The 15,911-nt window shown below is 42.3% G+C and overlaps 1 protein-coding gene across 5 annotated transcripts in view; it reads left to right on the forward strand.

The window, feature by feature from the left end:
• The window catches only part of LOC110530128 (microtubule-associated serine/threonine-protein kinase 3), a 51,973-nt gene that overhangs the window by 10,387 nt on the left and 25,675 nt on the right, over positions 1–15,911 (forward strand). For all 5 annotated transcript variants that reach the window (XM_036985683.2, XM_090182005.1, XM_090182006.1 and 2 more), the window contains 7 exons: positions 2,388–2,473; positions 3,291–3,363; positions 5,816–5,836; positions 5,982–6,060; positions 8,547–8,704; positions 13,937–14,012; positions 14,226–14,435. In XM_036985683.2, the coding sequence (XP_036841578.2) occupies positions 2,388–2,473; positions 3,291–3,363; positions 5,816–5,836; positions 5,982–6,060; positions 8,547–8,704; positions 13,937–14,012; positions 14,226–14,435 (703 nt within the window). The remainder of the gene's footprint in view (positions 1–2,387; positions 2,474–3,290; positions 3,364–5,815; positions 5,837–5,981; positions 6,061–8,546; positions 8,705–13,936; positions 14,013–14,225; positions 14,436–15,911) is intronic.

Below are 15,911 nucleotides of genomic sequence, written 5' to 3' on the forward strand. Positions count from 1 at the left end.
AACTGAACTGACCTCAGCACAAAGGGAAAGGAAAGGGGGATACCTAGTCAGTTGTACAACTGAATGTGTTCAACTGAAATGTCTTTCACATTTAGCCAAACCCCTCTATGTTAAAGTTTGGTATGGTATGTATTAATTTGTCGACGTCATCTATTTTATATGGAATGTTAAGAATTTGGACGTTCATCATCCATTTTGGGCGGCAGTGTAGCCTAGTGGTTAGAGCGTTGGACTAGTAACTGAAAGGTTGCAAGTTCAAATCCCCGAGCTGCCCCTGAACAAGGCAGTTAACCCATTGTTCCTAAGCCGTCATTGAAAATAAGAATTTGTTCTGAACTGACTTGCCTAGTTAAATAAAGGTAAAATTCATAAAATATGATATGAATTTTTGATACTGTATGATATGTTACGAGTCCAAATTTGTTGTGGCTAAAGTTGGCTTGGTGGCTAACGTTAACTAGGCTAGTGGTTAGAGTTAGCTTAAGGGTTAGCTAACATGCTAAGTAGTTGCTAAAAGGGTAAAGATATCCATGAGGAGATTCAAACACAACCTTTGCATTGCTAGACGTTTGTGATCAACGCCCACCCACCCAACTTTTTTTTTTGTTGGCTTAAGTAACCTTCTGTCTTACGTAACCATATCGTACTAATTTCCTAGATTCTCATTTATGTTACGTCTAGTGTTTGAGACCAGGCTGAAGTATAAAGCAAAACTGTATAATTGACCCTTTAATAGCTGGGCAAGGGCACACATTTCAACAAATAAACGCCAGGTCTAAATAAATTGTTTACGAGGTTACCATGATTTGAGGTTTTAATGTTTAATTTGTTCCATTAAACAATTCGCTACGCAAATGAGCAAAAGCTGTGTGCATTAAAGCTGCAATATGTAACTTTTGGTGCGACCTGACCAAATTCACAGAAATGTGAGTTATAGACATGTCATTCTCATTGAAAGCAAGTCTAAGAAGCGGTAGATCTGACTGATTTAGTGCCTTTTTTGAGGTCAGTTCACAGATCTGTTCTGTGACTTTTCTACGCTTCCTGTGCTTAAGTTTTTTTTTTTTTTTTTGTGTCTAACGTTCTGTTTTGTACACCAGCTGAAAATGCAATATCATTGGTTATGGTGAATATATTTCAGTGGTTCAGATAGTACAATGATTCTCTTCGCTATACTTGCTTGTTTTGTCTCCGTAATCTGAAATTAGGCGACCTATTCGAATTTTAGCATCCCGGAGAAGCAGAGCAATTTCTGCATAGTGAGTCCATCTTTTAAGCAAAAAAACACCCTGGCTATTCATGGAAGTTCTATGCTATTCACATGAGTTCTCTATTTAGTGACATGAACTTAATAGAAAAAGCAGGGTTGGCACTGAAATATGTATTGGCACTCAAAATGTCCTTAAATATTTTAGTATAATTTTTGTAACATTTTGTAGAAAAGGTATTTCACTACAGTAGCTTACATTGGCGATTCAGTAAATGTCTGTAAGCGGCATGTTTGACCATAGCCTACTACGTTTTGTTTTAGAATCCTGCCGGTGGATGGGGAAAAACCTCAAGGTGTGCCTGACCGCTAATAGCAGCAGTGTCAACAGCCAAGCATTCACCCGCCTAATTTTTTTTAAAATTTGATTTTTAACTTCGCTTCCTTATGCATGGAACTGGGTGAAGTCCCTACTAGCGATACGGGTTGTTGATAAATTGAGACAGAAATCATTTCCATTGCCTCTAAGTGTTTTGGTTGTGATTTGATTTCCACAAAGTTTGATGACTTAATAGATTCATGAAATTCATTTTATTACAAGGGGCATATTTTGTAATCCGATCTCCATGCCAACCCAGAAATGTCAGACTCCGTTGTCGTCTGAGCTCCTCAATTATTTTAGCTCACTGCCAGCGAGATGGGCTGCCACTGTAATATCAATACCAACGTCAACAATGGGGGCTGGGGATCCGTCATCTCCGAAAACAAACAAACTGAAAATGAGTTCCTTCCATTCTGTAAATCTACCACACCCTGCAGGCACTGTAGTCCTCTAATAACAGAGATGGTTTTTAACCAATGGACTGCTGAGCTCACTAATTTGGGTTTATCTAAATTGTTCAATTCAACCAAATTAGATGGTTGTTACTGCCCTGCCTAGATTGTGATGGGGAACTATAAGGCAAAAACAGAAGGTCCCAATTTTTTTCCAAAACAATTTGAATGGTAAATCTGCTGTATCACGAGTTCTTAACTTGTGGTGGAAGTATGTACTGTATCATACAGGAAAAATATTCATTACACCTGCATGTTGCATTCAAGCCCCAATATCACAACTGTTTATGTTCCACTACTTTAATGTGTCAAAAAGCAATTCTCTCCCTTTTTTTTCCCCACACAGTTGCCGTAACAACAAAAGGGGTCTGGCGGTCGGGACCCCCTCGCCCTCACTCTCCCGACCACTCTCACCTCTCCCCCTTGCCACAGGTAGGCGTTGTGAGCTGTCTCTGCACTGCACTCTGTACGCGATAGAGATACCAGACCAGCATGCGATAAACACATAGCAAACCAATCAACATGTGACATTAGAGACAGCAGACCAATCAGGCCTTTCCAGTGCATTGTGCCAGCAGAGCACAATGCACACAGACACAGCTAACCACATGATACGTGTTCAGGGTATCCTCAGACAGACAAATTAAAACGCAGCAGCTGAGCTGACGAAGTTCAAGTTACTGTTTGGCTTCTGTTTTGAAGCTGAAGTTACCGAAGACGTTCACGTACAGATCACGATCTCCTTACTGCGAAACCGGGGGGGGGGGGGGGGGGGGGGTGTGTATTTGTAATCGCTTTAGGGGACATGAAATATACTTCATATGAAAGAAAGGCTTCATTCATTGTTATTGGTTGTGAGCCAGTGGGGGACTTAGTCAATCTGAGACTTGTTATCCTCTTCCATTGTAACAAGCGGGACAGTCAAGCTTATTTGCATCCCAGCAAATCCGGATGGCCAGACGGTTAATAAAAGTTCAATGCTACGGATGGAGTTGCGCCTTATCAAGTGAGCGTGAGTTAGGAACGTCACAAAAAACCCTGTCCTCTCCAGACCACACGGTCGTAAATATGTCTAGAGTTCATTGAATTCAGTTCCACCTGAGACCGATTTGTGTCCTTTACTTGTGCGTCATCAGCTCCCAAGAATGACAGCGGACTACAGTTACAGCAACATGTCTTATTTCTTCAGAATGAAAAAAAAAACATGTCCCAGTGATAAAACTCTGACAGTCTGATTGTTGTGTTTCAGCTGGAAGTAGTCCCCAAGAAAGCCCCAGAAATGTCTCCGCCAGTGCCTCTGCAAACTCCCAGTTTGCGCGCAGGTAAGAAGTCCTATCTTCCTTTCAGTAAATTCAGTTTAATAGAGGCAATTTAGTTTAATTTGGCTGTGTTATTGAAGTTCTGAAAGTATTGGGTCCGTGACAAATGGTTTGTTGTTTTGGCTCTGTACTCCAGCACTTTGGATTGGAAATGATATAATGACTGAGGTTAAAGTGCAGACTGTCAGCTTTAATTTGAGGGTATTATATCGGGTGAACCGTTTAGAAAGTACAGCACGTTTTGTACATAGTCCTCCCATTTTAGGGGACCGAAGGTATTGGGACAAATTCACTTATGTGTATTGAAGTAGTACAAAGTTAAGTATTTGGTCCCATGTTCCCAGCATGCAATGACTACATCAAGCTTCTGACTCTACACATTTCTTGGATTCATTTGCCGTTTGTTTTGGTTGTTTCAGATTATTTGGTGGCCAATAGAAATAAATGGCAAATCATATAGTGTCAAAAAGGATAGATCCTCCCATAATTGCATAGGAACAAGATGGTTTGGTTTAGTAGGTAACCTCCATCCATCCCATGACCACAGCCAATGCATCAAAAACCTCCTATTAACGAGGACAGTGCTTTAGAACGAAGCCAGCCGACTGGCTCTAGGGGCACTCGCGGGACATGGGACTTGTTATTTATCAGTGCAATTTTAAAGGGAGAGTGCCCATGCTCATTATTCGTGGCTGCCATTATGATATGTTACAAGCAGAGCCTCGTGTCGAGTCTCATGCGTCACATTGTATCCAGTGGTGGGCTTGCTCACAGTCAATCATCCACTTCAGTGGTTAACAGTGCAACCCAGTCAGGCTTGAGGACGGTGAGGTAGAGCCTTGTATGGTATCACTGTACCGTACCATAAGCCTTAAAGATACGTGGGGGAAATCACACGGAACATTTTAGCCGCGCGCAAGTTTGCGTTAACGTGCATGACACCGATAAATTTACTGAGGTTTCCGAGATGCCGACGTGGACAGATGCTGGTGGCTGCACTATGTAAGGTGTTGGGCTGGGATAGTTGTTGTCGTCCTCATAGATTGCAGTCTGTTGTGCATGCAATTATTTGGGCCACGTAAACATCACCATGCGAGTAATACTGCCACACAATAAAATGGTTGCCATGGGTATCTGTCAATCAAAGCTGTTTCCGGGACTTTTATGGTGGAAAGCTCCTAAGGTTATGTCCACATTTTCCAGGTGCTGCAACCAAGTGTGTTTTTTGATTTAATGTACTAAAGCAAATGTTTAACCGTGTGAAACAAGAAGGGACTCTCAACTGTACACTAGGCTGTCATTGTAAAGAAGAATTTGTACTCAACTGGCTTGCCTAGTTAAATAAAATTTTAAAATCGAATTACATAATTCTCCCATTTGTTTTGGCTTACCCGGAAACCTCTGTACATGGGTATTGATTTAAAATAATAATAATGAGCACTTCAAAACAGCCTCCCTTTCCATTCCTCTCCAGCGGTATGGTACCTTAATTTGAAATAATATCACTATTATTAACCCCTTACGCTTGTGGAAATTGGCCAATATCAATAGAGCCGAAGTGAGATGTTTCCAACACGATTATAAAAAGCATACGCATGACTATGGTAGCAATTGAAAGGGAACACTTTGGAGATAGTGGGGAGAGAATAAGGTCAGAAAAAAACATGACGGGGGTTTGAGTAATAGTGTGGCTACACACCTCATCAAACTGCAAAGTTCCTAAGTGATTTCAATGCACCTTTTTGTTGCACGCGGTGCTCAAGTTTAACGTCTGTCAGTCAAAACCCATACAGCACTGTGAAGTGGATAACTTGAGTTCTGACTTCATGTATAGCCACTGCGTTCCAATTTAGGTGCTTATCAATGACAAAATCAGCCATTTTCAACCCGTGTACCCGTGTGAGATATGAAGCGAGAGGGACGTATTCCAGCCGACGAATCCTTGCCCTGATACCCACAGAAACCCCAATCTCATTAAGTCAGACCTGATTTGTCGACATGGCAGTCAAGCTGGTTGTACAGGGCGCTAACCTGACGCATGAGGAATATTGTGGCACACATACCATTATGGATTGACTCCATCCTTAAACTGGGGAGGGGAAATGGGGAGGGGAAATGGGCCCCAAAGTTACATGTCTATCAACATGGCGTGTCACATTTTGTAAATTAAGAAGTTTCAGTGAGTTGTGGTGAGGTGTGAGATTTGGCTAGGAGGTAAACCAAAGTGATTGAGCTGAAGGGGTAGTGCAGTGTGTGTGTGTGTGTGTGTGTGTGAAATGACTCATTAGGCAGGTGCCAATGTGTTCATAGCATTGTTGCCTGATATCAGCTGTTCAGATGTTGCCTGATGTTCAGAACCTTGACTCCAGTCTGAGCTTCTGACTGCTTCACCGTCTCACTTGACTGACTGTTTGTTTTTGTCTGTCTCTCTGTCTGTCATAATGTGATGAACCAGTCACCTGGCCCGCACTGAAAGGTAGGAACACATGTCTCCTTCCCCCTCCCCCTTCTGATGATGATACTTCATTTAAACATGTTAAACAACTTTTGGTAGTGCTTCGTGATTAACATCCTCTTGAGAGTGTAAGATTGAAACGCTCACAAGCGCCATGTCTTTCCAGAGCGGATGGGCGGAGATGGTCTGTGGCCTCCGTCCCCTCGTCTGGCTATGGCACCAACCCCCCCAGCTCCTCAGTGTCTGTAAGTGGTCCCTCTCTTCCTCATTTAAATATTTAAGCCCTTCTTCTTCGAAGACCAGCAAGGGAGTGTTTACATGTATTTATTTTTTTAAACATTTGTTGGAGCTTGTCGTCAGTACTCCAATATAGCTGTCAATCAAATGTCTATCTAGCAACACCACCTTGTACAGTAAACCCATAGAACGTGTGGCTGTTAAATTCAGTATTTTAGGGATAATAATAGAAAGTAAGTCCAGGTAAGACATTTTATACAGTAGAAGACCGCGAAACAGGAACCAGAGAAGATGAGGCACTCGTCTGGGATATTCTCTGTCCTTTTGGGGCTTGGGTTGCATATTCTGTTTTAGGCGCTTGTCTGGGATATTCTGTGTGTGCCTTGTTCCAGGGTTTAAGTCTCCTGGCCTTGACGTGACTGTAATGGTTCACCACAGAATGGGTTTAATGTTCATCTCTATATTGTCTGTTGGACACTCAGCTGTTTATAGGGGACACTGCCTTTTCAGCACATCTGTGAATTAATGTAAACCAGCTGTGGGACAGCCGTAAGAGCAGGACTCATGAGTCACCTGACGGGAGAACAGTAATACTGATGAAGCCCTCCTCCGTCTTAAGCTTTTTGTCAGTGTTTTGGCTTGAGGGAGATATGGTAGAGTGGAACTTAGGAAAATGACTACTTTGTCGTTTTTGTACAATGATTTATTCATTAACCCCCATGATTAAAAGCCCAAAATAACCTCATTTGAAGTGAAATCCTCACTTATTGTTTCAGTTGCTCGGGGCATTGTTGGTTTGCTTTGCACTGCTTAACGTTATTTCTGTAAGGTTGTTATAGTTTGGTATTTTTATATTTGTTTTTATTCCCATTTGTTTTCTAAAATTAGCAAATCATTTTATTTTTAGTTTTCAGACCTGATTTGCTAGTTTTTATTCCGTTTTTAGAGAGATATATATAAAAAGTGTCTCTTAGTCAATGTATTATTACAATTTATAAAGTCAATCTCAATGTGTCTTAGATTTACTAGGAAGAGTGCTGAGACAAGTTAAAAACATATGGTGGAAGGTACCTCATCCATGTTTATATCAATCTAAATCCTTTAGAATTTTAATGGTACATGTAAGAAGAATCAAGTTAGATACCTGATGATAGTGATGCACAAGCTAGGTGTGAGAAGCTTGAGGCCATTTCCTGGTTGCACTCACCAACCACATTCAGTAAATCCTCCAAAAAGCTTGAAAACCTCAACCTTTTTTTTTTCTTAAATAGGTTTTTATTTTAATTTGTTTTGGAGTCCAATATTATAGTTTGTTTTTCCAAACAGGTTTCTTATTTTATTTCAGTTACTAAATAGTTTTTTCTTGACTAGTTTTGGATTAGCCTTGTCTCCCAGCACCATTTCAGTGTGTCGGAACCCTTTTTTCCCCCTAGCTATATATCCCCCCCCAGCCTAAGATAATTTGTCACCTATTGGTTAAACCCAGGTTAACAATAAACCCTAGACCTGTGGAAAAACAGTACATCACCAGCCAGACAAGTACCGGATGACGTAGCACATTTCCTCGTACTGCACTGTATACAGGAAGTTAAACCGAGGGCAACTAAATATGTCAGCTGTGTCTGTCTCTAGGTCTTGTGGCATTGTTTTCTTCTTTTGGAGTTGTCGAAAGACACCCCAGCCGGCGGACAAACGAGGCCCATTCTATTCAGGCCGCTATGTCTGGGCTGTGATTCTATGGCTAAATGCATGGCTTAGGCAGTGAGGTCAGTCCCTCCCCTCCCACACAATACCCCATTCACTGCCCGGTGTCAGTTAACTCATTATGTAGTGCTCCGGTTCCCTCCTCTGAGAAAAGGTCAGATGATCCTCCTTCAGGGAAACACAAGCTTTTGGACGCTAATAAATTCCACTGTCTGCGTGTTGCGCATTTTTGGTTTTAAATGAAAATACACACAGTCATCTGTGCCTCGGGCTACTGTGGAAACAAATGCTGGTTCTGGTGACACACTGAAAGCTCACGGAATCCTTTTTGAAGACCAAACTGGATGCAGGATGTCATTGGCAGTCCCACAACATCCAATTTAGCGTAGACATTTAGTTGGCTCTATAGAAACATCCAAGACAATTCAGCTACTAAGCTAAGCATTATGCATTGCCTTATAATACGTGGCACGGCGATGTTATAGCTTGCTTATGGAAAGGGAATTCTTTTCAGCCAAATCTCATTTATCTTCAGCGCTGAGTTCACCTGAACTTTTTTCAGCACTTTAAAAAAAAAATCAACTCAAATAATGAGTTCACAAAGGGCGTTGCTTTGATTGCATGTACACATATTGTTGGTTGTTGGTGTATCAAGGCCTCGGGGCCCCATCTTATGAGAAAACAAAACAACTGTCGAAACGCATACTGAGCTGTCTTGTTCACACCTCTTTCTTTCCTTTCCTTCTTTTACTCGATCTTTCTCTCCTTCTTTCTCGCTCTCCTCCCCCAGTCCTCCTCCTCCTCCCAGGAGCTCTTGCACCAGCTGCCCTTCCAGCCCACGGCAGATGAGCTTAATTTCCTGTTTAAACACTTCCGGAGCACCGAGAGTTTGGCGGACGAGGAAGGGCAGCCCTCATCCCTTGTGAGGCTCCGCTCCCGAAGTCTTAGGTAGGCACGCCACCAATCAGACCACCAACACATTTAAAGGAACCCTTCGCCCCCCCCCCCCCAGTTAAACGTTTTTCAGATGTTCCTAATGCATTTATGAATCTGCACAACAGTTGAAGTGTTAAAAGAAAGTTTCCAAATAAAATTGTATTGGTCCCATGCGCCAAATACAACGGGTGTATACTTTGCCGTGAAATGCTTACTTAGAGTCACCTATTTTGAATGTTATATTGTTTTTGTGCATCTCTCATTTGATGTTTTCATTTGTATCTGAGCCATTGCCGTTCAAGCAGCCAGAAATCCATCTGGTATGATGTAGCGTTGCGATAAACTGCACTGGAAATGAATAGGAATGCTACTTTCAGATCGAAAACGTCTATCATGCATTTAAAATTCCAGTACTGTCCAATGTCATAACGCAGAAGGTTGTCTTCTCTCGAATGAGCCCTTCATCATGTAACTAGCTACTTCACATGCTGATGTTGACTTTGGTATTGTTGTGTGTAGCTACGTCTGCTTGCTAGCTCGCCAGCCAGCCTAAAGAGAGCATTGCATTGTTGGTTTTGTAGTGGAGTTGAGCTACGATTTTCACGTTGCTACCAACGTTTATTATCACTACAAAATGAAACATTTGTTCACCGAAAGTATTGTTCTCTCATATGTTATTTAATACTGTAAATGATAGGAATTTGTGTTTTTTTTGCGAGGTACCGTGAGCTTGCGCTAGTCCGGCTGTACCTGTGCCAAAACTCTGGCATTGTTCATCCTATAGCTTGCTCGACAACGTATTTTTAAATAGTTAGCCACATGTTTTCTGCACTTTTATTTTCATGACTCATTTTCTCATGCTTTCGCTTGTTTCTCTGCAAATCTAATTTTATTTGTCCCATGCGCCGAATACAACTGGTGTAGACCTTACTGTGAAATGCTTGCTACAAGCCCTTAACCAACAATGCAGTTTTAAGAAAGTGTTAAGAACATATTTACTAAATAAAAGAGTAACAATGAGGCTATATACAGGGGGTACCTAGTCAATGTGGTAATATGTCAAAAATAAAATTGGGGGAGCCGTCAACCAAACTAGTCTGGGTAGCCATTTGATTAGCTTTTCAGCAGTCTTATGACTTGGGGCTTGACCCCAGTGATGTATTGGGCTGTATGCACTACCCTCTGTAGCGTCTCTGACCTCAGCCAATAGGGAGGTCTCAACTTTGTTATCGGCAAACTTAATGATGGTGTTTGAGTCATGCCTGGCCGTGCAGTCATGAGTGAACAGGGGGTACAGGAGGGGACTGGGGACTAAGCACGCACCCCTGAGGGGGCCCCGTGTTGAGAATCAGCATGGCAGATGTTGTTACCTACCCGTACCCCCTGGGGGTGGCCCGTCAGGAAGTCCAGGATCCAAGTTGCAGAGGGAGGTGTTTAGTCCCAGGGTCCTTAGCTTAGGGATGCGCTTTGAGGGCACTATGGTGTTGAACGCCGAGCTGTAGTCAATGAACAGCATTCTCACGTAGGTGGTCCTTTTGTCCTGGTGGGAAAGGGCAGTGTGGAGTGCAATAGAGATTGCATCATCTGTGGTGGTGGTATGCAAATGTGAGTGGCAGCAGACATGCAGTGAGCAATATGTTCCCAGATAGCACACATCTGCCCAACGTAGACACGATGTCTACAGGATTCAATGAGAAGATGCAGTTTAGACGGCGTTTGTTCAAGATGTCTTGCAGATGTATGTAGAATTCCAACATTCTAAGTTCTACATTGTTTATACTGTACGTTGACCAGACATCACAACTCTATTCTGTCTCACTGACGTCTTCCCAAGGTGCCAACCCTCTCCAAATGCCACATTCCCCACGCAATTTGATACGTCGGCCAAAGTTGTGCGTGTGATCTAGAATCATGAGAAATCGCAATACTTTACATCAGTATTGCTATAATATTGTATTGTGAGGTCCCTGGCAATTCCCAGCCCTTGCAAATAGATATCCACTTTTTCGATAAGCCTTCGTTTTTTACTGAGGGAAAACATACTGGAAAATGGATGTTATGATTAATCTCTCGTGGACTGACGAAACGGCGAGATCCTGTCAAGGCTCACATAGAATTATGTGATTACGAGCAGCAGTCGTTTCTGGTTTGGGGTTTTTGTTATTTATTTGGACGACTCAAGATTGAGCAAAGGCGGTGCTTATACTGGTGCAGTGATTTTCAAACCCATGTGTGGATGATAAATGGTTTCCACTAGATTCCACAGCCACAAAGTCAAAATTGGCTGTATCGTAAAAAATGTATGAAAACGATGTGCTTTTGGCCATGATAAACACGTGTGAAATATAGTGAAGGGAGGGGATTGGCTGAGAGTTTCTGTTTGCAAGGGAGGAGACTTTGCTTCTTTCCTTTGCAAAAAGGTCATCACAATTGTTCACGGCATTCTCCCCAAGACGTAAAACAAGAAAAGACAGACTTTCGCAACATCATTTTACTTCTGGGTTACTGAGATTGTCATGATTTGCTTAGTGACTTGCTTCTCACTCTCAATTCTTCCACATAGGTTTAGGTTCGTGTCTATGCACAGGGGTGAAGGCTTTTGCATCTGCTATGCATAAAGCTATTGACGACTGAGATTGGATGGCTGGATGTAGTCACAAGTTTCTGCCTGCATCAATTTACAAAAACGTTTGACCCCCCCCCCAGCCCTTTTTGTACACTGCTGCTACTCGTGTTTTATTATCTATACATGGTCACTTCACCCCCACCTACATGTACAAATTACCTCAACTAACCTGTATCCCCACACACTGACTCGGTACTGGTGCCCCCCTGTATATAGCCTCGTTGTTACTTTACATTTTAGTCGACTTGGTAAATATTTTCTTAACTCTTCTTCAACTGCACTGTTGGTTGAGGGCTTGTAAGTAAGCGTTTCACAGTAAAGTCTGCACTTGTTGTATTCGGCGCATGTGACAAAGTTTGATTTTGAAAAAGCAAAACGTGTCAGTCAGCTGCAATTCTGAAATGGTGTTCTGGACAAATGTTTATTTTTAACGGTTATGGATCCCCACAACCTTACTATTTTTAACTGATGCGACGGTCTTGGTTTATTAAAGGGAAAACTCTACTCCATATTCATCATCTCCAGCACCACATCAACATACAGCGCCTTCGGAAACTATTCAGACCCCTTGACTTTTTCCACATTGTTACATTATAGTCTTATTCTAAAATGAATGAAATTGAGTTAAAAAACAATCTACTCAATACCCCCCATAATGACAAAGCAAAAAAGGTTTTTCCAAGTTTTAGCAAATTTATAAAAAATAGAAAAACAAAATCGCATTTATATAAGTATTCAGACCCTTCAATAAACTACTGAGTTAAGCACCTTTGCCAGCGATTACAGCCTCGAGTCTTCTTGGGTATGACTCTACGAGCTTGGCACACCTTATATTTTGGGAGTTTCTCCCATTCTTCTCTGCAGATCCTCTCAAGCTCTGTCAGGTTTGATGGGATGTGTCGCCGCACAGCTATTTTTAAATCTCTCCAGAGATGTTCCAACGGGTTCAGGTCCAGGCTCTGGCTGGGCCTCTCAAGGACATTCAGAGACTTGTCCCAAAGCCACTCCTGTGTTGTCTTGGCTGTGTGCTTGTGGTTGTTGTCCTGTTAGGTGTACCTTAGCCCCAGTATGATGTCCTGAGTGCTCTGGAGCAGGTTTTCATCAAGGATCTCTAGTCTCCCAGTCCCTGCTGCTGCAAAAACATCCCCACAACATGATGCTACCACAACCATGCTTCACCCTGGGATGGTGCCAGGTTTCCTCCAGACGTGTTGCTTGGCATTCAGGCCAAAGAGTTCAATCTTGGTTTAGTCAGACCAGAGAATCTTGTTTCTCATGGTCTGAGAGACTTTAGGTGCCTTTTGGCAAACTCTAAGCAAGTTGTCATGTGCCTTTTTACTGAAGAGTGGCTTCCAGATAGCCTCTGCCATAGAGGCCTGTTTGGTGGAGTGCTGCAGAGATGGTTGTCCTTCTGAAAGGTTCTCCCATCTCCACAGAGGAACTCTAGAGCTCTGTCAGAATGCCCATTGGGTCACCTCCCATTGGTCACCTCCCTGACAAAAGGCTATTCTCCCCTGATTGCTCAGTTTAGCCAGGTGGCTAGCTCTAGGTAGAGTCTTGGTGGTTCCAAACTTCTTCCATTTCTAAGAATGATGGCGGCCCCTGTATTATTGGGGACCTTCAATGCTTGCAGACATTTTTTGGTACCCTTCCCCAGATCTGTGCCTCGACACAATCCTGTCTTGGAGCTATACGGACAATTCCTTCGACCTCGTGGCTTGGTTTTTGCTCTGACATGCACTGTCAACTGTGGGACCTTTTTATATAGACAGGTGTGTGCCTTTCCAAATCATGTCCAATCAATTGAATTTACCACAGGTGGACTACAATCAAGTTGTAGAAACATCTCAAGGATGATCAATGGAAACAGGATGCACATGAGCTCAATTTTGAATCTCATATCATAGTGTCTAAATACTTAAGTAAATAAGTTACTTTTTTTTTTTCATCCAAAATGTCTAAACCTGTTTTCGCATGATCATTATGGGTTACTGTGTGTAGATTAAGGATTTTTATGTATTTAGAAAAAGGGAAGTGGTCTGAATACTTTATGAATGCACTGTATGAAAATGGTGCGTTTCTATGTGTAGTAGTAAAGTAGAATAGTACATGTTTTTAACCTTTTTTTAAAAATTGAACTAGGCAATTCAGTTAAGAACAAATTCTTATTTACAATGAAAGTGCGCTGCCCTATGGGACTCCCAATCACAGCTTGTTTTGATACAGCCTGGATGGAATATAAGTGTTTCTAATGACACCAGTGTGCGTTGTGATTTTTGATCAAATGGGAGTAGGCATTGTCTACTGATTTGGTTGATGTCATTGGGAACACGTGTATCGTTATCTTTTTTTACCTCAAAACATAGAAACGTGCCATTTTAAACACAGTATGTTGATGTTAGGTTGGTGCTGTGAGTCCCACACTTCTGGACACCCATGTAATCGAGTCCAAGCCAAGACAGCAATGTTGTCATAAGTGTCATTTGATACGTTTGATGTGTTTTCTCTGCTTCCCGTTGAACTACTAGTCAGTTTATAATCGTCCTATAATGAAGAAATTGAGTTTAATTTTTTAAATTTAATGTAAAAATGTTTTATTAAATGTCTTCTTCCTCCAGCCCTGGTCGGACATGCGGCAGCTTTGATAATGAGATTGTAATGATGAATCACGTTTACAAAGAGCGCTTTCCCAAGGTAGGTATTATTATTTTCTGACTAACCCCCCCTAGCACATCAATAGATTCATCCTCCTCACAAAATACCTTCATCGTCCACTTTTTTATATGTAGCTTTTAACTGCTTTTTATTTGCCATTTTTACGATCTTCTCTTTCAATCGTCTATGATGTGCGTTGTTGTTTATGGTGCACACTTTAAAGTTGATCGTAACAGTTGCTGTGATCTCCAGGCCACAGCTCAGATGGAGGGGCGTCTGCTGGACGTCCTCGCCGACTGCTCCCCAGACAGCACCCTGCCTCTGGCTGACGGCGTGTTGGGCTTCATTCAGCACCAGCTAGTGGAGCTGGCCAGAGACTGCCTGGACAAGTCCCAGATGGGGCAGGTCACCTCTCGCTACTTCATGGAGCTGCAGGAGAAACTGGAGAAACTACTGCATGAGGTGAGGTTCTCTCCAGAACGACTTGGCAAAAGTCTAATGCAATATGTCTGCATCAGGTAGGCTCTCTCATAGAAATAGATTAACATGAGTGTATTCGGGGATGGAGCTTTTTAGCACTGTCAAATTGCTGTGGTCTGAAGAGCGGCTCTCATTTCTATTGGCTTTCTCCTGAATGAGTCAGTTAACTCTGACGTAGTATGCGGGCTGTTCCATGAAACGGGTACCTTTTTTTTGGGGATATGCACGTTTTAAGAAATTAACTTCAATGCCTGTTCTTTCAACATTCAGTTGCATGGAGGATATGTTTAGCCTATGGGACTCAGGCTCAGTTTACATACACTAAGTTGACTGTGCCTGTGGATGTATTTCAAGGCCTACCTTCAAACTCAGTGCCTCTTTGCTTGACATCATGGGAAAATCAAAAGAAATCAGCCAAGACATCAGAACAAAAATTGTAGACCTCCAAGTCTGGATCATCCTTGGGAGCAATTTCCAAATGCCTGAAGGTACCACGTTCATCTGTACAAACAATAGTACGCAAGTATAAACACCATGGGACCACGCAGCCGTCATACCTCTCAGGAAGGAGACGCGTTCTGTCTTCTACAGATGAACGTACTTTGGTGCGAAAAGTGCAAATCAATCCCAGAACAACAGCAAAGGACCTTGTGAAGATGCTGGAGGAAACGGGTACAAAAGTATATCCACAGTAAAACGAGTCCAATATCGACACAACCTGAAAGGCCGCTCAGCAAGGTAGAAGCCACTGCTCCAAAACGGCAATAAACAAGCCAGACTACGGTTTGCAACTGCACATGGGAACAAAGATTTTACTTTTTGGAGAAATATCCTTTGGTCTGATGAAACAAAAATGGAACTGTTTGGCCATGACCATCGTTATGTTTGGAGGAAAAGGGGGAGGCTTGCAAGCCAAACACCATCCGGACCGTAAATCACGCGGGTGGCAGCATCATGTTGTGGGGGTGCTTTGTTGCAGGAGGGACTGGCGCACTTCACAAAATAGATGCCATCATGGAGGAAAATTGTGGATATATTGAAACATTTTGAAACATCAAGCCATCAGTCAGGAAGTTAAAGCTTTGTTGCAAATGGGTCTTCCAAAAGCATACTTCCAAAGATGTGGCAAAATGGCTTGACAGCAAAGTCAGGGTATTGGAGTGGCCATTACAAAGCCCTGACCTCAATCCTATAGAAAATGTGTGGGCATAACTGAAAAAGCATGTGCGAGCAAGGAGGCCTACAAACCTGACTCAGTTACACCAGCTCGGTCAGGAGGAATAGGCCAAAATTCACCCAACTTATTGTGGGAAGCTTGTGGAAAGCTACCCGAAACATTTGAACCAAGTTAAACTATTTAAAGGCAATGCTACCAAATACTAATTGAGTGTATGTAAACTTCTGACCCACTGGGAATGTGATGAAAGAAATAAAAGCTGAAATGAATCATCTACTATT

The sequence above is a fragment of the Oncorhynchus mykiss genome, chromosome 8 (assembly GCF_057628025.1).
Source record: "Oncorhynchus mykiss isolate SJ-2025 chromosome 8, ASM5762802v1, whole genome shotgun sequence".
NCBI lineage: Eukaryota > Metazoa > Chordata > Actinopteri > Salmoniformes > Salmonidae > Oncorhynchus > Oncorhynchus mykiss.